Source organism: Oncorhynchus nerka, unplaced genomic scaffold, assembly GCF_034236695.1.
Source record: "Oncorhynchus nerka isolate Pitt River unplaced genomic scaffold, Oner_Uvic_2.0 unplaced_scaffold_101___fragment_2___debris, whole genome shotgun sequence".
Lineage (NCBI taxonomy): Eukaryota > Metazoa > Chordata > Actinopteri > Salmoniformes > Salmonidae > Oncorhynchus > Oncorhynchus nerka.
The window spans coordinates 10,984-35,983 of record NW_027039940.1 but is presented as its reverse complement, the minus strand read 5'-3'; the positions used below and the strand labels follow the sequence as shown (position 1 = coordinate 35,983).

The following is a 25,000-nucleotide window of genomic DNA, read 5'->3' as shown; positions in this document are numbered from 1 at the left end:
GGTGCATGGAGTAGTTTCTGGAGGCAAAGTTCTTCAAGTGCACAATGATGACATCATCAACCTCTGCCCGCAGCACAGGCCCCAGGTAACCCAGCCAGCCGGGCCGGGGGGCCTCGATGAGGTAGGAGGCATCCGTGTACTGCCTGTACACAGCCTTCTTATACACACTGCCAATACGCTGGGGACCACTCTGGAGGAACAATGATGCATGCCTGGGGGAGAGAGGGGGAAAAAGAGATAGTCAGAGAGATGGAGACAAAAACAGAGAGAAAAAGGGAGCGAGAGAGAAAGAGAGAGAGAGAGAGAGAGAAGGAGAGAGAGAGGGAGAAAGCGAGAGAGAGAGTGAGAGAGGGAGAAAGCGAGAGAGAGAGTGAGAGAGGGAGAAAGCGAGAGAGAGAGTGAGAGAGGGAGAAAGCGAGAGAGAGAGTGAGGGGAGAGAGAGAGAGAGAGAGAGAGAGAGAGAGAGAGAGAGAGAGAGAGAGAGAGAGAGAGAGAGAGAGAGAGAGAGAAAGCGAGACACATGGACACCCCGCCCAGACCAGCGTGACACCTTTCCAGACCTGCAAGACCCCCTCCTGAAGGACCTGCACCGAGAGAACCCACGCCAAGAGAGGACCTACACCCAGACCACAGCATCACCAACCACACCCCGAGCAGCTGAGACCCCCCAACCAGCTGAGACCCCCAACCAGCTGAGACCCCCAAGCAAACCCTGGCCACACTCTATATAGGCCCCCACATATCAGACCTATACCCCTTCTGCCCACCCCCATACCCCCCACCCCTGCAGCAAGGATCTCAACATGACAGCAGGACATGTGCCCAGGCTGTGAGCAGAGCAACAGGCCCAACCCACACTATTACACCCCCTCAAGCCCCATCCTGCAACAGGCCCAACCCACACTATTACACCCCTCAAGCCCCATCCTGTAACAGGCCCAACCCCCACTATTACACCCCCTCAAGCCCCATCCTGCAACAGGCCCAGCCCCCACTAATACACCCCCAAGCCCCATCCTGTAACAGGCCCAGCCCCCACTATTACACCCCCTCAAGCCCCATCCTGCAACAGGCCCAACCCCCACTATTACACCCCCTCAAGCCCCATCCTGCAACAGGCCCAACCCCCACTATTACACCCCCTCAAGCCCCATCCTGCAACAGGCCCAGCCCCCACTAATACACCCCCAAGCCCCATCCTGCAACAGGCCCAACCCCCACTATTACACCCCCTCAAGCCCCATCCTGCAACAGGCCCAACCCCCACTATTACACCCCCTCAAGCCCCATCCTGCAACAGGCCCAGCCCCCACTATTACACCCCCAAGCCCCATCCTGCAACAGGCCCAACCCCCACTATTACACCCCTCAAGCCCCATCCTGCAACAGGCCCAACCCCCACTATTACACCCCCTCAAGCCCCATCCTGCAACAGGCCCATCCCCCACTATTACACCCCCTCAAGCCCCATCCTGCAACAGGCCCAACCCCCACTATTACACCCCTCAAGCCCCATCCTGCAACAGGCCCAACCCCCACTATTACACCCCCTCAAGCCCCATCCTGCAACCTAAGAGGTATGTTTCAGATGCTCAACATGCTCTGCTCACACCTACTGTAATGGTCCGGCCCTAAACCAAACAAAAACAACACTAGACACTATGGAACACAAAACTTTTACTATCTCATCCTGGAATGTACAAGGTCAGAGGTCATCTGCCTTTGGCCTAAAGATCAGGAACCCAGACTTCATCAAAGAAATTGGAAATACAGACTTTGTCACCCGTCAAGAAACATGGTATAGAGGAGACGGACTCACTGTTAGCCCTCTAGGTTACAGAGAGCTGGTATTCCCATCCACCACACTTCCAGGTGGGTGGTATAGAGGAGACGGACTCACTGTCAGCCCTCTAGGTTACAGAGAGCTGGTATTCCCATCCACCACACTACCAGGTGGGTGGTATAGAGGAGACGGACTCACTGTCAGCCCTCTAGGTTACAGAGAGCTGGTATTCCCATCCACCACACTACCAGGTGGGTGGTATAGAGGAGACGGACTCACTGTCAGCCCTCTAGGTTACAGAGAGCTGGTATTCCCATCCACCACACTACCAGGTGGGTGGTATAGAGGAGACGGACTCACTGTCAGCCCTCTAGGTTACAGAGAGCTGGTAGTCCCATCCACCACACTACCAGGTGGGTGGTATAGAGGAGATGGACCCACTGGTTGTCCTCTAGGTTACAGAGAGCTGGTAGTCCCATCCACCACACTACCAGGTGGGTGGTATAGAGGAGATGGACCCACTGGTTGTCCTCTAGGTTACAGAGAGCTGGTATTCCCATCCACCACACTACCAGGTGGGTGGTATAGAGGAGACGGACTCACTGTCAGCCCTCTAGGTTACAGAGAGCTGGTAGTCCCATCCACCACACTACCAGGTGGGTGGTATAGAGGAGACGGACTCACTGGTTGACCTCTAGGTTACAGAGAGCTGGTAGTCCCATCCACCACACTACCAGGTGGGTGGTATAGAGGAGACGGACTCACTGTCAGCCCTCTAGGTTACAGAGAGCTGGTAGTCCTATCCACCCACTACCAGGTGGGTAGACAGAGAGACCTGACTCACTGTCAGCCCTCTAGGTTACAGAGAGCTGGGTCCCATCCACCACACTACCAGGTGGGTAGTAAGAGACGGACACTGGCTCTCTAGGTTACAGAGAGCTGGTAGTCCTAAACAACACTACCAGGTTTTGGTTTTGAGGAGACGGATTTACTGGTTTTTAGGATTTTTAAAGAGCTTTTTATAACATACCAGTGGTATAGAGGAGATGGACCCACTGGTTGTCCTCTAGGTTACAGAGAGCTGAAAGAACTTTTGGATATTAGCGAGGTGGTAACTTGCCAGCATTAAGACCAGGAATACAACTTTCCCGAATGGGATCCTTCGTTTGTACCTCCCAGGGCAATTTAACTTATTCCAAATTCTGTAGTCCAATCCACCAAACTACCAGGTGGGTGGATAAGAGATGGACCCACTGGTGGTCCTCTAGGTTACAGGACTCCCATCCACCACACTACCAGGTGGGTAGAGGAGACGGACTCACTGTTCAGTCTCTGGTTACAGAAGCTGGTAGTCCCATCCAGATGAGCTGGTATAGAGAGATGGACCCACTTTCAGAGGTTACAGGGACTGTAATCCACCACTACCAGGTGGGTGGTTAGAGGAGACGGACTCACTGTCAGCCTCTAGGTTACCAGATACTAGTCTTTGACCATCCATTCAGTCAGGGGGAGTTCTCATAGTAAGATAGACAGCTCTGCTTCAAGCCCCTAAACAACCTTTCAGGATTTTGGTTTTTGTGTGTTATTTATTAAATTTTTAGCAGATTTTTAAATATTTTTTATAACATACAGCCTGAAAGAACTTTTATATTCCAGTAACTTGACCCATTAAGACCAGGAATACTACTCCCCAGTACCTCTGACCCAAATTCTGCTCCAAAACACAAAACACCCCCGACGGATAAGAGATATTCGGAGTGGACTTCTACTTCTTGGACTTCCACCACTTCCAAGTATATTACTCACTAATGTTCAGTCTCTGGACTAGGCTCCAGATCTGACCCATCACACCACTACTCTCCAGATCTGACCCATCACACCACTACTCTCCTATCTGAGACATCACACCACTAGGCTCCAGATCTGACCCATCATGCCTCTCTCCAGATAGATCTGACCCATCAGTCACCACTTCTCTCCAGATCTGACCCATCACACCACTAGGCTCCAGATCTGACCCATCACACCACTACTCTCTAGATCTGACCCATCACACCACTACTCTCCAGATCTGACCCATCACACCACTATGTTCCAGATCTGACCCATCACACCACTAGGCTCCAGATCTGACCCATCACACCACTACTCTCCAGATCTGACCCATCACACCACTACTCTCCAGATCTGACCCATCACACCACTAGGCTCCAGATCTGACCCATCACACCACTACTCTCCAGATCTGACCCATCACACCACTACTCTCCAGATCTGACCCATCACACCACTAGGCTCCAGATCTGACCCATCACACCACTACTCTCTAGATCTGACCCATCACACCACTACTCTCCAGATCTGACCCATCACACCACTATGTTCCAGATCTGACCCATCACACCACTAGGCTCCAGATCTGACCCATCACACCACTACTCTCCAGATCTGACCCATCACACCACTATGTTCCAGATCTGACCCATCACACCACTAGGCTCCAGATCTGACCCATCACACCACCACTCTCCAGATCTGACCCATCACACCACTACTCTCCAGATCTGACCCATCACACCACTAGGCTCCAGATCTGACCCATCTGACCCACCACTACTCTCCAGATCTGACCCATCACACCACTACACTCCAGATCTGACCCATCACACCACTACTTTCCAGATCTGACCCATCACACCACTACTCTCCAGATCTGACCCATCACACCACTAGGCTCCAGATCTGACCCATCACACCAGATCTGACCCATCACACCACTACTCTCCAGATCTGACCCATCACACCACTACACTCCAGATCTGACCCATCACACCACTACTCTCCAGATCTGACCCATCACACCACTACTCTCCAGATCTGACCCATCACACCACTACTCTCCAGATCTGACCCATCACACCACTAGGCTCCAGATCTGACCCATCACACCACTACGCCCCAGATCTGACCCATCACACCACTACTCTCCAGATCTGACCCATCACACCACTAGGCTCCAGATCTGACCCATCACACCACTACTCTCCAGATCTGACCCATCACACCACTACTCTCCAGATCTGACCCATCACACCACTACTCTCCAGATCTGACCCATCACACCACTACTCTCCAGATCTGACCCATCACACCACTATGTTCCAGATCTGACCCATCACACCACTAGGCTCCAGATCTGACCCATCACACCACTACTCTCCAGATCTGACCCATCACACCACTACTCTCCAGATCTGACCCATCACACCACTACTCTCCAGATCTGACCCATCACACCACTAATCTCCAGATCTGACCCATTACACCACTAGGCTCCAGATCTGACCCATCACACCACTACTCTCCAGATCTGACCCATCACACCACTATGTTCCAGATCTGACCCATCACACCACTAGGCTCCAGATCTGACCCATCACACCACTACTCTCCATATCTGACCCATCACACCACTACTCTCCAGATCTGACCCATCACACCACTACTCTCCCGATCTGACCCATCACACCACTAATCTCCAGATCTGATCCATTACACCACTAGGCTCCAGATCTGACCCATCACACCACTACTCTCCAGATCTGACCCATCACACCACTATGTTCCAGATCTGACCCATCACACCACTAGGCTCCAGATCTGACCCATCACACCACTACTCTCCATATCTGACCCATCACACCACTACTCTCCAGATCTGACCCATCACACCACTACTCTCCCGATCTGACCCATCACACCACTAATCTCCAGATCTGATCCATTACACCACTAGGCTCCAGATCTGACCCATCACACCACTACTCTCCAGATCTGACCCATCACACCACTATGTTCCAGATCTGAGATCTGACCCATCACACCACTAGGCTCCAGATCATCACACCACCCATCTGACCCATCCACTACTACTCTCCAGATCTGACCCATCACACCACTACTCTCCAGATCTGACCCATCACACCACTAGGCTCCAGATCTGACCCATCACACCACTAGGCTCCAGATCTGACCCATCACACCACTACTCTCCAGATCTGACCCATCACACCTCTAGGCTCCAGATCTGACCCATCACACCAGATCTGACCCATCACACCACTACTCTCCAGATCTGACCCATCACACCACTACACTCCAGATCTGACCCATCACACCACTACTCTCCAGATCTGACCCATCACACCACTACTCTCCAGATCTGACCCATCACACCACTACTCTCCAGATCTGACCCATCACACCACTAGGCTCCAGATCTGACCCATCACACCACTAGGCTCCAGATCTGACCCATCACACCACTACTCTCTAGATCTGACCCATCACACCACTACTCTCCAGATCTGACCCATCACACCACTACTCTCCAGATCTGACCCATCACACCACTACTCTCCAGATCTGACCCATCACACCACTACTCTCCAGATCTGACCCATCACACCACTAGGCTCCAGATCTGACCCATCACACCACTAGGCTCCAGATCTGACCCATCACACCACTACTCTCCAGATCTGACCCATCACACCACTACTCTCCATATCTGACCCATCACACCACTACTCTCCAGATCTGACCCATCACACCACTACTCTCCAGATCTGACCCATCACACCACTACTCTCCAGATCTGACCCATCACACCACTAGGCTCCAGATCTGACCCATCACACCACTACTCTCCAGATCTGACCCATCACACCACTACTCTCCATATCTGACCCATCACACCACTACTCTCCAGATCTGACCCATCACACCACTACTCTCCAGATCTGACCCATCACACCACTAGGCTCCAGATCTGACCCATCACACCACTAGGCTCCAGATCTGACCCATCACACCACTACTCTCCAGATCTGACCCATCACACCACTACTCTCCAGATCTGACCCATCACACCACTACTCTCCAGATCTGACCCATCACACCACTACTCTCCAGATCTGACCCATCACACCACTAGGCTCCAGATCTGACCCATCACACCACTACTTTCCAGATCTGACCCATCACACCACTCCTCAAGAGGACCACTACGCTCCAGATCACGTCCTGTGCTCAGAGGTCGTTGATGAGGATCTACCCCATCACACAATTGTATTAATCATTAGTCAAATAAAACAAGGGGCCTTTCATATAGTCCCAGTACTTCTATGCATGTAATATCTGTGTTAATAGATGACTAGACATTACACATCTGTAATGTCTGTGGGTGAATTATGAATTATGAGGATGTGTGAAAAATGGTGATGTAGATTTGTTTTAAATGTAAGAATATGTTGCAGATGAACTCTAATCGGTGACTATGGAAACACATAGACGTAATGAACAATATTTTCAATATCCATCTTTATCCTCTGCAATACGTTTTACAGTACACTCTTAGAAGAAGAAAAGGTGCTATCGAGCACCTAACAGGGTTATTCAGCTATCAGGGGCGGCAGCGTAGCCTAGTGGTTAGAGCGTTGGACTAGTAACCGGAAGGTTGCGAGTTCAAACCCCCGAGCTGACAAGGTACAAATCTGTCGTTCTGCACCTGAACAGGCAGTTAACCCACTGTTCCTAGTCCGTCATTAACTGACTTGCCTGGTTAAATAAAGGTAAAAATTAAAAAATTATCCCAATAGGAGAACCCTGTTGTGTTCCAAGTAGAACCCCTTTGGGGGTTCTGAGAACCCTTGGAAGAACCCTGTTGCGTTCCAAGTAGAACCCCTTTGGGGGTTCTGTGTAGCACCCTTTCCACAGAGGATTCTACATGGAAACCAAAAGGCTTCTACGTGGAATCAAAAACTCTTATCTCTGGATCCAAAATGGGCTCTTCTATGCTCTTACTTGCACATCTATCACTCCAGTGTTAATTGCTATATTGTAATTACTTCGCCACTATGGCCTATTTATTGCCTGACCTCCTTACTTCATTTGAACACACTGTATACAGATTTTTCTGTTGTGTTATTGACTGTATGTTTGTTTATTCCATGTGTAACTCTGTGTTGTTGTTTGTGTCAAACTGCTTTGCTTTATCTTGGCCAGGTCGCAGTTGTAAATGAGAACTTGTTCTCAACTAGCCTACCTGGTTAAATAAAGGTGTTCTCAACTAGCCTACCTGGTTAAATAAAGGTGTTCTCAACTAGCCTACCTGGTTAAATAAAGGTGAAATAATAATACAATTCTATGGGGACACGTGAAGAACCCTTTACTCTGAGAGAGGTAATAATCTGTAGTCAGGTGGTCATTAGCAGGTTATGATGAGGTCTTAACCGAGACCAGTAGGCTACACAATATAAGACATTATATAGAGGCAGTGGTGTAAAGTACTTCAGTAAAAAACACTTTAAAGTACTGCTTAAGTAGTTTTTTTCAGTATCTGTACTTTACAATTTATATTTTTGACAACTTTTACTTTTAATTCACCACATTACTCAATAAAATTATGTACTTTTTACTCCGTACATTTTCCCTGAAACCCAAAAGTACTCGTTACATTTTGAATGATTAGCAGGACAGGAAATGGTCTAATTCATGCACTTATCAAGAGAACATCCCTGGTCATCCCTACTGCCTCTGATCTGGAGGACTCACTAAACAGAGAACATCCCTGGTCATCTACTGTCTCTGATCTGGAGGACTCACTAAACAGAACATCCCTGGTCATCTACTGTCTCTGATCTGGTGGACTCACTAAACAGAGAACATCCCTGGTCATCCCTACTGCCTCTGATCTGGAGGACTCACTAAACAGAACATCCCTGGTCATCTACTGTCTCTGATCTGGTGGACTCACTAAACAGAGAACATCCCTGGTCATCTACTGCCTCTGATCTGGTGGATTTCACTAAACAGAGAACATCCCTGGTCATCCCTACTGCCTCTGATCTGGAGGACTCACTAAACAGAGAACATCCCTGGTCATCCCTACTGCCTCTGATCTGGAGGACTCACTAAACAGAGAACATCTCTGGTCACCATCATAGTGTTTAGAGGCTGTAGAGAGGTAACACCATCATAGTGTTTAGAGGCTGTAGAGAGAGGTAACACCATCATAGTGTTTAGAGGCTATAGAGAGGAAACACCATCATAGTGTTTAGAGGCTGTAGAGAGGAAACACCATCATAGTGTTTAGAGGCTGTAGAGGTAACACCATCATAGTGTTTAGAGGCTGTAGAGAGAGGTAACACCATCATAGTGTTTAGAGGCTGTAGAGAGAGGAAACACCATCATAGTGTTTAGAGGCTGTAGAGAGGAAACACCATCATAGTGTTTAGAGGCTGTAGAGAGAGGAAACACCATCATAGTGTTTAGAGGCTGTAGAGAGAGGAAACACCATCATAGTGTTTAGAGGCTGTAGAGAGAGGTAACACCATCATAGTGTTTAGAGGCTATAGAGAGGAAACACCATCATAGTGTTTAGAGGCTGTAGAGGTAACACCATCATAGTGTTTAGAGGCTGTAGAGAGAGGAAACACCATCATAGTGTTTAGAGGCTGTAGAGAGAGGAAACACCATCATAGTGTTTAGAGGCTGTAGAGAGGTAACACAGTGTTTAGAGACTGTAGAGAGGTAACACCATCATAGTGTTTAGAGGCTAGAGAGGTAACACCATCATAGTGTTTAGAGGCTGTAGAGAGGAAACACCATCATAGTGTTTAGAGGCTGTAGAGAGAGGTAACACCATCATAGTGTTTAGAGGCTGTAGAGAGGAAACACCATCATAGTGTTTAGAGGCTGTAGAGAGAGGTAACACCATCATAGTGTTTAGAGGCTGTAGAGAGAGGTAACACCATCATAGTGTTTAGAGGCTGTAGAGGAAACACCATCATAGTGTTTAGAGGCTGTAGAGAGAGGAAACACCATCATAGTGTTTAGAGGCTGTAGAGAGAGGTAACACCATCATAGTGTTTAGAGGCTATAGAGAGGAAACACCATCATAGTGTTTAGAGGCTGTAGAGGTAACACCATCATAGTGTTTAGAGGCTGTAGAGAGAGGAAACACCATCATAGTGTTTAGAGCCTGTAGAGAGAGGAAACACCATCATAGTGTTTAGAGGCTGTAGAGAGGTAACACAGTGTTTAGAGGCTGTAGAGAGGTAACACCATCATAGTGTTTAGAGGCTAGAGAGGTAACACCATCATAGTGTTTAGAGGCTGTAGAGAGGAAACACCATCATAGTGTTTAGAGGCTGTAGAGAGAGGTAACACCATCATAGTGTTTAGAGGCTGTAGAGAGGAAACACCATCATAGTGTTTAGAGGCTGTAGAGAGAGGTAACACCATCATAGTGTTTAGAGGCTGTAGAGAGAGGTAACACCATCATAGTGTTTAGAGGCTGTAGAGAGGTAACACCATCATAGTGTTTAGAGGCTGTAGAGGTAACACCATCATAGTGTTTAGAGGCTGTAGAGGTAACACCATCATAGTGTTTAGAGGCTGTAGAGAGGTAACACAGTGTTTAGAGGCTGTAGAGAGGTAACACCATCATAGTGTTCAGAGGCTGTAGAGAGAGGTAACACCATCATAGTGTTTAGAGGCTGTAGAGAGGTAACACCATCATAGTGTTTAGAGGCTGTAGAGAGAGGTATCACCATCATAGTGTTTAGAAGCTGTAGAGGTAACACCATCATAGTGTTTAGAGGCTGTAGAGAGGAAACACCATCATAGTGTTTAGAGGCTGTAGAGAGAGGTAACACCATCATAGTGTTTAGAGGCTGTAGAGAGGTAACACCATCATAGTGTTTAGAGGCTGTAGAGGTAACACCATCATAGTGTTTAGAGGCTGTAGAGAGAGGTAACACCATCATAGTGTTTAGAGGCTGTAGAGAGAGGTAACACCATCATAGTGTTTAGAGGCTATAGAGAGGAAACACCATCATAGTGTTTAGAGGCTGTAGAGGTAACACCATCATAGTGTTTAGAGGCTGTAGAGAGAGGAAACACCATCATAGTGTTTAGAGGCTGTAGAGAGAGGTAACACCATCATAGTGTTTAGAAGCTGTAGAGGTAACACCATCATAGTGTTTAGAGGCTGTAGAGGTAACACCATCATAGTGTTCAGAGGCTGTAGAGGTAACACAGTGTTTAGAGGCTGTAGAGGTAACACCATCATAGTGTTTAGAGGCTGTAGAGGAAACACCATCATAGTGTTTAGAGGCTGTAGAGGTAACACCATCATAGTGTTTAGAGGCTGTAGAGAGGAAACACCATCATAGTGTTTAGAGGCTGTAGAGAGAGGAAACACCATCATAGTGTTTAGAGGCTGTAGAGAAAACACCATCATAGTGTTTAGAGGCTGTAGAGGAAACACCATCATAGTGTTTAGAGGCTGTAGAGGAAACACCATCATAGTGTTTAGAGGCTGTAGAGAGGAAACACCATCATAGTGTTTAGAGGCTGTAGAGAGAGGTAACACCATCATAGTGTTTAGAGGCTGTAGAGGAAACACCATCATAGTGTTTAGAGGATGTAGAGAGAGGTAACACCATCATAGTGTTTAGAGGCTGTAGAGAGAGCTAACACCATCATAGTGTTTAGAGGCTGTAGAGAGAGGTAACACCATCATAGTGTTTAGAGGCTGTAGAGAGAGGAAACACCATCATAGTGTTTAGAGGCTGTAGAGAGGAAACACCATCATAGTGTTTAGAGGCTGTAGAGGTAACACCATCATAGTGTTTAGAGGCTGTAGAGAGAGGTAACACCATCATAGTGTTTAGAGGCTGTAGAGAGAGGAAACACCATCATAGTGTTTAGAGGCTGTAGAGAGGAAACACCATCATAGTGTTTAGAGGCTGTAGAGAGGAAACACCATCATAGTGTTTAGAGGCTGTAGAGGTAACACCATCATAGTGTTTAGAGGCTGTAGAGAGGAAACACCATCATAGTGTTTAGAGGCTGTAGAGAGGTAACACCATCATAGTGTTTAGAGGCTGTAGAGAGGAAACACCATCATAGTGTTTAGAGGCTGTAGAGAGAGGTAACACCATCATAGTGTTTAGAGGCTGTAGAGAGAGGTAACACCATCATAGTGTTTAGAGGCTGTAGAGGAAACACCATCATAGTGTTTAGAGGCTGTAGAGAGGAAACACCATCATAGTGTTTAGAGGCTGTAGAGAGGAAACACCATCATAGTGTTTAGAGGCTGTAGAGAGGTAACACCATCATAGTGTTTAGAGGCTGTAGAGGAAACACCATCATAGTGTTTAGAGGCTGTAGAGAGGAAACACCATCATAGTGTTTAGAGGCTGTAGAGGAAGCACCACCTAAAGAGAAGGAATGTTCATCTACACTAAACACAAGTCAAAACAACCATTTCCTGTTGTGCTCCCAGTTCCTGGCAAGGTGAGTAAGTGCTGTTACAACACACATGTGATGTTTTCAAACGTCTCAGGATGATGTGTTTCAATGCTCCAGCAACGTTCATGTTTTCTCTCCTTCACGTTGGTGACAGATCAGTTGCCGTGAGTTGTTGGTGTTACCGGAGCACTTCATTTTAACGTCGTAATAAATAACATGTTTAATTGGTTTCGGGGGCACCGAAATACATATATATATATATATATTAGATAAACATTACAGACATTTTGCTGAGACAAGAGGCGCCATTTCAGTTACAATCTGTATATTAAAATATTTGCCATCATCTGCCATCAGCAGAAAGAAATGAGAGGCCCTTATCAATCCCTCACGCGACTAGCGGGTCGACGTCACCGCACCCCACAACACCCTGGACCCGAAACGCAGTTCAAGGAGATGAAACTAGAATTAAACGCTTTTAGTGTGAACACTGCAAAACATTGGTCAAACTCTGCATGTGTTATGGTTACGTGAAAATATCAATGAACTTTCTTCACCCTGTATTCGTGTTCATGAATTTAGGAGATCTTCACACCATAAGAGTAGGTAAACAAATAACACAACAAACATGTAAACAAACAACACAGCATGTCAAAACTGAACTCACTCATCGTCCGCTATTTGTTTCCCGTTGATGAGGTTCATGCCAGTCGGAGCGTAGTCCCAGTTGATCTCTTTGATTCCCACGTAATACACCCTCTCCCGTCCCCGTGCTTCTCCCCCCGGCAGCCCAGCGAGCAGCAGCAGCAGTCCCGGGAACAGTGTCCTAAAGCCGACCATCGCTACTGCTTCTGTCCCGTTAGTTGAGCGGGGCTTTTGGTGTGGTCTAGTGGTGCGCGCGCGGTTGGGATTGCTGGATCAAGTGTTCGAGAGGGAGAGACAGAGAGGAAACGTCCACATGAGCGGAGAGCCGGGAAACACAGACACAGATATGAGGCTCCGCTTGGGAAGGAGAACAGTCCCGCTATTCAGCTGAGTGTGTGTGTGACTCTGGCGCCGGAGCCCTCTCTGTCTGATAGGCTACGGGACCTTGGCGGCCAGTCTGGTCTCATAGACTAGACGTAACATAGTAATTAAATCCGGGACCCTGAATTTACTATGATATGTTAGGTTTGGTACATACAACAGAAGTTTACGTTGTGTATTATTTATTTTACCACCACTAAACAGTTGAAATCGATAATCTAACCACGTCAAAATGAGGAAGTGGATCGCTGCAAATGTTTTACTTTTAAACTCGGACAAAACAGAGATGCTACTGTAGTTCTAGTGTCCCAAGAAACAAAGAGATCCTCTGTTGAATCTGACAATTAATCTTGAAGGTTGTACAGTCGACTCAAATAAAACTGTGAAGGACCTCGGCGTTACTCTGGACCCTGATCTCTCCTTTGACGAACATATCAAGAATGTTTCAAGGACAGCTTTTTTCCATCTCCGTAACGTTGAACAAAAAACATAAACTAGTCTAAAAACGACGCAGAAAAATGTATCCGTACTTTTGTCACTTCTAGATTAGACTACTGCAATGCTCTACTGTCCGGCTACCCGGATAAAGCACTAAATAAACTTCAGTTAGTGCTAAATACGGCTGCTAGAATCCTGACTAGAACCAAAACAATTTGATCGTATTACTCCAGTGCTAGCCTCTCTACACTGGCTTCCTGTCAAGGCAAGGGCTGATTTCAAGGTTTTACTGCTAACCTACAAAGCATTACATGGGCTTGCTCCTACCTATCTCTCTGATTCGGTCCTGCTGTACATACCTACACGTACGCTATGGTCACAAGACGCAGGCCTCCTAATTGTCCCTAGAATTTCTAAGCAAACAGCTGGAGGCAGGGCTTTCTCCTATAGAGCTCAATTTTTATGGAATGGTCTGCCTGTCTATTTGAGAAACGCAGAGACGCAGTCTCGGTCTCGACCTTTAAGTCTTTACTGAAGACTCATCTCTTCAGTGGGTCATATGGTTGAGTGTAGTCTGGGCCAGGATTGTGAAGGTGAACGGAAAGGCTCTGGAGCAACGAACCGCCCTTGCTATCTCTGCCTGGCCGGTTACCCTCTTTCCACTGGGATTCTCTGCCTCTAACCCTATTACAGGGACTGAGTCACTGGCTTACTGGTGCTCTTCCATGCCGTCACTAGGAGGGGTGAGTCACTGGCTTACTGGTGCTCTTCCATGCCGTCACTAGGAGGGGTGAGTCACTGGCTTACTGGTGCTCTTCCATGCCGTCACTAGGAGGGGTGAGTCACTGGCTTACTGGTGCTCTTCCATGCCGTCACTAGGAAGGGTGAGTCACTGGCTTACTGGTGCTCTTCCAGGCCGTCACTAGGAGGGGTGAGTCACTGGCTTACTGGTGCTCTTCCTTGTCGTCCCTAGGAGGGGTGAGTCACTGGCTTACTGGTGCTCTTCCATGCCGTCACTAGGAGGGGTGAATCACTGGCTTACTGGGGCTCTTCCATGCCGTCACTAGGAGGGGTGAGTCACTGGCTTACTGGTGCTCTTCCATGCCGTCCCTAGGAGGGGTGAATCACGTCCTGACAAGCTTTTTGGTGCTATACTCAACGTGAGTGGATTGAGTCATTGACGTGATCTTCCTGCCCGGTCTTCAATCAATCAATCAATCAATCAATCAATCAATCAATCAATCAATCAATCTAATGTATTTATAAAGCCCTTCGTACATCAGCTGATGTCTCAAAGTGCTGTACAGAAACCCAGCCTAAAATCCCAAACAGCAAGCAATGCAGGTGTAGAAGCACGGTGCCTAGGAAAAACTCCCTAGAAAGGCCAAAACCTAGGAAGAAACCTAGAGAGGACCAGGCTATGAGGGGTGGCCAGTCCTCTTCTGGCTGTGCCGGGTGGAGATTATAACAGAACATGGCCAAGATGTTCGTGCGGGGGGGAGGTCTCCTTGGGCTATACTCCGCTTTGTTTTAGGGTAGTAAGTTAGCGGTCTGTTGATATCCCTCAAGCGGTGTGGTGGCTGTGCTTTGGCAAAGTGAGTGGGGTTATATCCTGCCTGGTTGGCCCTGTCCAAGGGTATCGTCGGACGGGGCCTCGTTAAAAACTAGCAAAGTGAGTGGGGTTAAATCCTGCCTGGTTGGCCCTGTCCAAGGGTATCGTCGGACGGGGCCTCGTTAAAAACTAGCAAAGTGAGTGGGGTTATATCCTGCCTGGTTGGCCCTGTCCAAGGGTATCGTCGGACGGGGCCTCGTTAAAAACTAGCAAAGTGAGTGGGGTTATATCCTGCCTGGTTGGCCCTGTCCAAGGGTATCGTCGGACGGGGCCTCGTTAAAAACTAGCAAAGTGAGTGGGGTTATATCCTGCCTGGTTGGCCCTGTCCAAGGGTATCCTCGGACGGGGCCTCGTTAAAAACTAGTCTATATTTTATTTCATTGAACGGGTTTAAAAGGGTTTAAAAGACAATGTGAAGCTGAAAGCTATTTTTCTATTTTGAAAAGAGCAAAAAAGCCCATTGATATGATTCATATACAAGAAACTAATTTGTGTGACTCTTGTCCCACCTTCTGGTTAAACCAGTGACTCCAACCGGTCTGGAGGTGTGGCCATATGAATCCTTGGAGGTGTGGCCATAGGAATCCCTGGAGGTGTGGCCATATGTTTCAACCGAATCCCTGGGAAGATACATTCAAAGCTGATTGGCTGTTGGATTAACTGTTGAAGGTTTCTTTTATATTTTGTTGAATATTTATGGATACAATAATAGTAACCCAAACAAACTGTTGCTATTGAAAGTGACTGATGTTATTTCTGAAAATAAGAATCTTTATCATACAGAGTTTATTTTGATTGGTGGGGATTTTAATTTGACACCTGACGACTGGCTTGATAGCAGTCCTTTTAAATATAGTAAATAATACTACCATACTTGATTTCACTAATTCAAATGCTCTTATAGATGCTTGAAGGGACAAGAATCCAGTCATTAGAGGATAGTCTGCAAATCCAGAACAGATTTCTGGTTAGCAACACCTGAAATGATAACATAAACTCAGCAAAAAAAGAAATGTCCTCTCACTGTCAACCTCGTTTATATCCCAATTCCCCAGGGCAGTGATTGGGGACACTGCCCTGTGTAGGGGTGCTATCTTTTGATTGGGACTCTGGGTGTCCTGACTCTCTGAGGTCATTAAAGATCCCATGGCACTTATTATAAGAGTAGGGGTGTTAGCCCCTATATTATCCGCTCTTTTGAGGAATCGTTTCACTTTCTTGAAAGCATGAAACCACATATCCCCAATATAAAGTTAGTATTTCAAGAGACCTGTGACTCTGAAATCAGCATGAAAGAACTTGACATTAAGGAAATATCATTAGAGAAAAAGCACTAGGACAAGATGGATTGACAACTCATTTTGGGAAGATATAAAATAAATATTGATCGTCCTAAAAGAAATGTATAGAGGATAATGGTCTAATGCTCTGAAACAAGGATAACTCTTATACCTAAACCTGGTCTAATGCTCTGAAACAAGGATAACTCTTATACCTAAACCTGGTCTAATGCTCTGAAACAAGTTTTATAGCTGGCCTCCTGGCTCCAGCAGCCCCCGACCCTGGTCCACACAGCAACCCCGACCCTGGGCCACACAGCAACCCCGACCCTGGGCCACACAGCAACCCCCCGACCCTGGTCCACACAGCAACCCCCCGACCCTGGTCCACACAGCAACCCCGACCCTGGGCCACACAGCAACCCCCCGACCCTGGTCCACACAGCAACCCCGACCCTGGTGGACCCTGGGCCACACAGCAACCCCGGCCCTGGGCCCACAGCAACCCCCCGACCCTGGGCCACACAGCAACCCCCGACCCTGGTCCCACAGCAACCCCCGACCCTGGGCCACACAGCAACCCCGCCCCTGGGCCCACAGCAACCCCGCCCTGGGCCACACAGCAACCCCCCGACCCTGGTCCACACAGCAACCCCGACCCTGGGCCACACAGCAACCCCCGCCCCTGGGCCCACAGCAACCCCGCCCTGGGCCACACAGCAACCCCGGCCCTGGGCCACACAGCAACCCCCCTACCCTGGTCCACACAGCAACCCCGACCCTGGGCCACACAGCAACCCCGCCCCTGGGCCACACAGCAACCCCGCCCTGGGCCACACAGCAACCCCCCGACCCTGGGCCACACAGCAACCCCAGCCCTGGGCCACACAGCAGCCTCTGCCTTGGGCCAGCCCCCACCCTGGGCCCTAAATCCAGGTTTACTCTCTCCTCATCCTGGATGCCTTCAGAAAGCAGCCTCTTAATGAGGTCATCTCTGTTTTCATTTGAAACATATTTTTATACGTTGTTTGTTTGATTTCAATTGCAAAGACATTGGCAACATTGTATTTGTTGTCAACTTTGTTCTGAAGTTTTCGGTAGTCACAGAGACAGATCCACGGCTAATTCCTACGGCCAGCTGGCCAGTGGAGTTTGCCATTCAAGACATGATTTGCTTCTTTGGTAGGTCTCTGGTGGGTCTCGGGTGGGTCTCTGGTAGGTCTCTGGTGTATCTCTGGGGGGTCTCTGGTAGGTCTCTGGTAGGTCTCTGGTGGGTCTCTGGTAGGTCTCTGGTGGGTCTCTGGTGTATCTCTGGTAGGTCTCTGGTGGGTCTCTGGTAGGTCTCTGGTGGGTCTCTGGTAGGTCTCTGGTGGGTCTCTGGTGTATCTCTGGTAGGTCTCTGGTGGGTCTCTGGTAGGTCTCTGGTAGGTCTCTGGTGGTTCTCTGGTGGGTCTCTGGTAGGTCTCTGGTGGGTCTCTGGTGGGTCTCTGGTAGGTCTCTGGTGGGTCTCTTGTGGGTCTCTGGTGGGTCTCTGGTAGGTCTCTGGTAGGTCTCTGGTGGTCTCTGGTGGGTCTCTGGTGGGTCTCTGGTGGGTCTCTGGTAGGTCTCTGGTGGGTCTCTTGTGGGTCTCTGGTGGGTCTCTGGTAGGTCTCTGGTAGGTCTCTGGTGGTCTCTGGTGGGTCTCTGGTGGGTCTCTGGTAGGTCTCTGGTGGGTCTCTGGTGTCTCTGGTGGGTCTCTGGTGGGTCTCTGGTGTATCTCTGGTGGGTCTCTGGTAGGTCTCTGGTGGGTCTCTGGTGGGTCTCTGGTGTGTCTCTGGTGGGTCTCTGGTGGGTCTCTGGTGGGTCTCTGACCACCATACGTCCTCAGCAGGCGGCTTGTGCATCTTTGGCATGAAGCCTTCACTCAAAGGACAGCTCTATGCTCCTAGGCAAACCATCTAGCCATGACTTCATTTGAAAGACAACAGCAAGGAATTTCTCTCAAAATAGGCAGCTATCCAGTTATCCAGCTATCCAGTTATCCAGCTATCCAGCTATCCAGTTATCCAGCTATCCAGTTATCCAGCTATCCAGCTATCCAGTTATCCAGTTATCCAGCTATCCAGCTATCCAGTTATCCAGCTATCCAGTTATCCAGTTATCCAGCTATCCAGTTATCCAGTTATCCAGTTATCCAGTTATCCAGTTATCCAGTTATCCAGTTATCCAGTTATCCAGCTATCCAGTTATCCAGTTATCCAGTTATCCAGTTATCCAGTTATCCAGTTATCCAGTTATCCAGCTATCCAGTTATCCAGTTATCCAGTTATCCAGCTATCCAGCTATCCAGTTATCCAGCTATCCAGTTATCCAGCTATCCAGTTATCCAGTTATTATCCAGCTATCCAGTTATCCAGCTATCCAGTTATCCAGTTATCCAGTTATCCAGCTATCCAGTTATCCAGCTATCCAGTTATCCAGCTATCCAGTTATTATCCAGTTATCCAGTATCCAGTTATCCAGTTTATCCAGCTATCCAGTTATCCAGCTATCCAGTTATCCAGTTATCCAGTTATCCAGCTATCCAGTTATCCAGTTATCCAGCTATCCAGTTATCCAGCTATCCAGTTATCCAGTTATCGAGCTATCCAGCTATCCAGTTATCCAGCTATCCAGCTATCCAGTTATCCAGCTATCCAGCTATCCAGCTATCCAGTTATCCAGCTATCCAGTTATCCAGTTATCGAGCTATCCAGTTATCCAGCTATCCAGTTATCCAGCTATCCAGTTATCCAGCTATCCAGTTATCCAGCTATCCAGTTATCCAGTTATCCAGTTATCCAGCTATCCAGTTATCCAGTTATCCAGTTATCCAGCTATCCAGTTATCCAGTTATCCAGTTATCCAGTTATCCAGCTATCCAGTTATCCAGTTATCCAGTTATCCAGTTATCCAGCTATCCAGTTATCCAGTTATCCAGCTATCCAGTTATCCAGTTATCCAGTTATCCAGTTATCCAGTTATCCAGTTATCCAGTTATCCAGTTATCCAGTTATCCAGTTATCCAGCTATCCAGTTATCCAGCTATCCAGTTATCCAGTTATCCAGCTATCCAGCTAACCGCAGAAAGACAGAGGCTGCAAAGTGTTTTAGTTGTTAATATAAAGCCTAAATGTGTTGTGATTATAATTTGATTTGATTTATTTGCCAATTTAAACAACGAAACAACGACAGAGGACACAATGGATGTTAAATAATCAAAGATGACACAAAACAGATACACCTAATAATTTATAGTTTAGGTGTATTAAATATATAAAATACAATATGCCCATTAATAGCCTACATTTTGGCACAGATGACAAACAATTATAATTTGTTTGGGGTTTATTATGGATCCCCATTAGTTCCTGTCAAGGCAGCAGCTACTCTTCCTGGGGTTTATTATGGATCCCCATTAGTTCCTACCAAGGCAGCAGCTACTCCTCCTGGGGTTTATTATGGATCCCCATTAGTTCCTGCCAAGGCAGCAGCTACTCTTCCTGGGGTTTATTATGGATCCCCATTAGTTCCTGCCAAGGCAGCAGCTACTCTTCCTGGGGTTTATTATGAATCCCCATTAGTTCCTGTCAAGGCAGCAGCTACTCTTCCTGGGGTTTATTATGGATCCCCATTAGTTCCTACCAAGGCAGCAGCTACTCCTCCTGGGGTTTATTATGGATCCCCATTAGTTCCTGCCAAGGCAGCAGCTACTCTTCCTGGGGTTTATTATGGATCCCCATTAGTTCCTGCCAAGGCAGCAGCTACTCTTCCTGGGGTTTATTATGAATCCCCATTAGTTCCTGCCAAGGCAGCAGCTACTCTTCCTGGGGTTTATTATGGATCCCCATTAGTTCCTGCCAAGGCAGCAGCTACTCTTCCTGGGGTTTATTATGGATCCCCATTAGTTCCTGCCAAGGCAGCAGCTACTCTTCCTTGGGTTTATTATGGATCCCCATTAGTTCCTGCCAAGGCAGCAGCTACTCTTCCTGGGGTTTATTATGGATCCCCATTAGTTCCTGCCAAGGGAGCAGCTACTCTTCCTGGGGTTTATTATGGATCCCCATTAGTTCCTGCCAAGGCAGCAGCTACTCTTCCTGTTGTCCAGCAAAATGAAGGCAGTAAAACAATTGAAAAAACTTTAAAAGTATTCAGACCCTTGACCCTTTGCTATGCGACTTGAAATTGAGGTCCTGTTTTGATTTATTTTACAATTATTTTTTGTGACAATAAAATCTCTATTTAATTAGTTTTGAATTCAGGCTGTTTTAAAAAACAATGTGGTAAAAGTGTTTGAATACTTTCTGAAGGCACTGCATGTATCTTGACAGAGAAGGAAAGAGGAAGGAGACACACTCAGAAAAGGACCTTGTATTCCCATGTAAGGTTTCAACTTTGCGGACTCTGTCAAATTTTAACTTTTCCAAACTATTAAAATATAAATCGATCCCTAAAATACATTAGGAGCGATGTAAAATGGACTTTGCCTTGCAGGCTTTATTTATGGCAAACTGATGTGCAATTCCTATTGGATTCCAGCCAGATTCTTTTGGTCTTGAAATGGTCAGTCTGATCCTGTGGGCGTTTAGGAAGCAAATGTGAAGATATTTACATACACAGCCCTGATTGGTTGATAGGATGTTCTAGAGCTCACTCCTTACCCAGATGAACAGTCATTGGTGTATTATAATCAGATCACATTGTGATGTCATGATGTGGTCCAAAAGTTCCATCCCACCTGAACAGACAGAAATTCTGTTCTGATCGTTTAGATGGTTTATTCACCCGCAACCTGCAATCAAATCAAATCAAATCAAAGTTTATTGGTCACGTATACAATTTAGCAGATCTTATAGCGGGTGCAGTGAAATGTATTATGTTACTAGCTCATAACAGTAAAATATCAAACAAATAATGCAAAAAGAAATCAAGAAATGTCAGAGCGAATTAACAACCCAAATAGCACTGTAACAAGTAATCCAAATCTACTCCAGATGAATTTACACAAGATATATTACACTGAACAAAAATATAAACGCAACATGCGACAAATTCAAAGATTTTACTGATTTAGAGTTCATGTAAGGAATTCAGTCAATTGAAATAAATTCATTAATCTATGGATTTCACATGACTGGGAATACATTCATTAGGCCCTAATCTATGGATTTCACATGACTGGGAATACATTCATTAGGTCCTAATCTATGGATTTCACATGACTGGGAATACAGATATGCATCTGTTGGTCACAGATACCTTTAAAAAAAGGTAGGCGAGTGGATAACCTTTTAACACAGGGACGTGGAGAACCAGTCAGTATCTGATGTGACCTCTATTTGTCTCAAGCAGCGCAACACATCTCCTTCACATAGAGTTGATCAGGCTGTTGATTGTGGCCTGTGGAATGTTGTCCCACTCTCCTTTAATGGCTGTGCGAAGTTGCTGGATATTGGAAGTGGAACACGGTGTCGTACACGTCGATCCAGAGCATCCCAAACATGCTCAATGGGGGACATGTCTAATGAGTATGCAGGCCATGGAAGAACTGGGACATTTTCAGCTTCCAGGAATTGTGTTCAGATCCTTGCAACATGGGACCGTACATTATCCTGCTGAAACATGAGGTGATGGAGGAGGATGAATGGCACGACAATGAGCCTCAGGATCTCGTCACGATATCTCTGTGCATTCAAATTACCATCGATAAAATGTGTTTGGCAAAGGAGGAATGCTCACTAACAGGGATGTAAACAACTTTGTGCACAAAATGTGAGAGAAATAAGCTTTTTGTGCGAATGTAGAATTACTGAGATCTTTTTTTTCAGCTCATGAAACATGGGACCAACACTTTACATGTTGCGTTTATTATTTTGTTCAGTCATTTACATAATTATTCACAGCCCTGAGTCAATACTTTGTAGATGCAACTTTGGCAGTGATTTACAGCTGCCTATAGAAACCTGGCCATAGAAACCTGGCCATATAAACCAGCCCGTAGAAACCAGCCCGTAGAAACCAGCCCGTAGAAACCAGCCCGTAGAAACCAGCCCATAGAAACCTGCCCCATAGAAACCAGCCCATAGAACCTGCCCATAGAAACCAGCCCATAGAAACCAGCCCATAGAAACCAGCCCATAGAAACTAGCCCATAGAAACCAGCCCATAGAAACCAGCCCATAGAACCTGCCCATAGAACCCTGCCCATATAAACTGTGTCACTTCTTCTATTTATGAGAAACAATGTGTTGAAACTCCTAAATTGTTTGCATAGTCAACTTACACACAGCTCTGACACACACACTTACCCCACCAGACATGCCACCAGGGGTCTTTTCACAGTCCCCAAATCCAGAACAAATTCAAGACAGCATTCAGTATTATATAGAGCCCTTATTGCATGGAACATCCTTCCATCTCATATTGCTCAAATAAACAAACCTGGTTTCAAAAAACAGATAAAGCAACACCTCACGGCACAACGCCTCTCCCCTATTGGACCTAGATAGTTTATTGAGTATGCATTGATATGTAGGCTACATGTGCCTTTTTTTAAATGATGTAGTTCTGTCCTTGAGCTGTTCTTGTCTATTGATGTTCTGTATGATGTCATGTGTTGTGTGGACCCCAGGAAGAGTAGCTGGTGGTTTTGCAACAACTAATGGGGCTCCTAATCAAATACCAAACACCAATATCGGAAGGGAACACCTCAGAGCAAAACAGTTAGTAGCTCTGGGTGATTGATATGCAAAACAGTTAGTAGCTCTGTGTAATTGACGTGCAAAACAGATAGTAGCTCTGAGTAATTGATATACAGCACCTTTTATGCTGGTGACCAAATCCCTCTTTCCCAGTAGTCCTCAGACAGCGCTCCCCAAGCCAGTAAGGATGCATCTGTCGCGATCACCCTGCAGGACACTACCCGGCCCATAGGAACCCCCTGCAACAGCAGTCGCAGGTCCCCTCCAAAGAGTCAACGCCCTTAGACACAACAAGGATTTCTTGAGCAACCAATGGCGGTGGCAAGATGCGTCCAGACAGATTAACATAAATCCCAAAGGCACCACAGCTACAGTAGAGGCCATCAGACCTAATAACTACAGGCACAAAGGAAAAGGAACAGGCCCAGCTGAAACCGTGACAGACAGAGCCGGAATGCAACCCTAACTCTGTTAGGACAACAACACACGATTCAGAACCGTGAAACACAAGATCCAGAAACTGAATGCGCAATATGTTTATTGTGATTCACTATGAACCCTAGAGACGGAATATGGGAAACCTCAGAAACTTGTTCTGGGGAGGATGTATAGCCACATGGAAATACACGTCCAGACACTTTAGAGCTGCTGTTGCCAGTGTAAAGGCTTGGGGAGGAAGGCCCGGAGAACACGCCCCCACCCAACCGGGGTCAAGAGGTCGGCTTCTTCCCCTCGGGAACTGCCGAGCTGCCCCTGGAAAGAATGTTCATGGGAAAAGAACCCGTGGAGCTGTGTCCTGTTTCTTGATTTTTGATTCTCCTTGAAACGGGCCTGTAAGGGACTCCATAGCCGAGCCAAATAACCGTGTTGGCTCAAATGCAACCGTCTGTCCCTCTCAGGACTCCGGGATCAAAGGTCAACCAGAGGTTGTGTCATTGATATTTGGAAATTCACATACAAATATTCAGTTCATAAGAACTGACTGTAAAATCTTTAGGATCCAAGGTATTGGGCAACAGCTTTCTTCCCAGCCTAACCCCTAACCCCTAACCCTATCCCCTAACCCTAACCTTAAACCCCAACCCTAACCCCTAACCCCTAACCCTAACCCCTAACCCAGCTTTCTTCCCAGCCTAACCCTAACCCCTAACCCCTAACCCTAACCCCTAACCCAGCTTTCTTCCCAGCCTAACCCTAACCCCTAACCCCTAACCCTAACCCCTAACATTAACACTAACCCTAACCCCTAACCCTAACCCCTTGTCCATGTAATCATTCATTGTGATATAAAAGGCAAAACTGATCCTAAATCAGTACTCCTACTCTGAGATGCTTTGTGAATACGGGCCATGGTCTGTCTGCATGCTGCCCTGGTCTGTCTGCATGCTGCCCTGGTCTGTCTGCATGCTGCCCTGGTCTGTCTGCATGCTGCCCTGGTCTGTCTGCATGCTGCCTTGGTCTGTCTGCATGCCCTTGTCTGTCTGCATTCTGCCCTGGTCTGTCTGCATGCTGCCCTGGTCTGTCTGCATGCTGCCCTGGTCTGTCTGCATGCTGCCCTGGTCTGTCTGCATGCTGCCCTGGTCTGTCTGCATGCTGCCTTGGTCTGTCTGCATGCCCTGGTCTGTCTGCATTCTGCCCTGGTCTGTCTGCATGCTGCCCTGGTCTGTCTGCATGGCCTGGTCTGTCTGCATGCTGCCCTGGTCTGTCTGCATGCTGCCCTGGTCTGTCTGCATGCTGCCCTGGTCTGTCTGCATGCTGCCCTGGTCTGTCTGCATGCTATCCTGGTCTGTCTGCATGCTGCCCTGGTCTGTAGGTGTAGTAG

The 25,000-nt window shown here is 47.2% G+C and overlaps 2 protein-coding genes across 2 annotated transcripts in view; both read right to left on the bottom strand.

The window, feature by feature from the left end:
* Positions 1-13,229, bottom strand: part of hephl1b (hephaestin-like 1b) — a gene marked incomplete at its 3' end in the record, with an annotated part of 101,335 nt that extends 88,106 nt beyond the window's left edge. The window contains exons 1-2 of the mRNA XM_065015555.1: positions 12,771-13,229; positions 1-212 (exon numbers count right to left, since the gene is read on the bottom strand). The exon at positions 1-212 is cut by the window's left edge and continues 33 nt beyond it. Coding sequence (XP_064871627.1) covers positions 1-212; positions 12,771-12,943 — 385 coding nt within the window. The remainder of the gene's footprint in view (positions 213-12,770) is intronic.
* A 4,351-nt stretch (positions 13,230-17,580) lies between these two features.
* On the bottom strand, positions 17,581-18,342 carry LOC115127596 (uncharacterized). Its single transcript, XM_029657205.2, has one exon. The coding sequence runs from the start codon at positions 18,340-18,342 to the stop codon at positions 17,581-17,583; it is 762 nt and encodes a 253-aa protein (XP_029513065.2).
* Between the last annotated feature and the right edge of the window lie 6,658 nt (positions 18,343-25,000).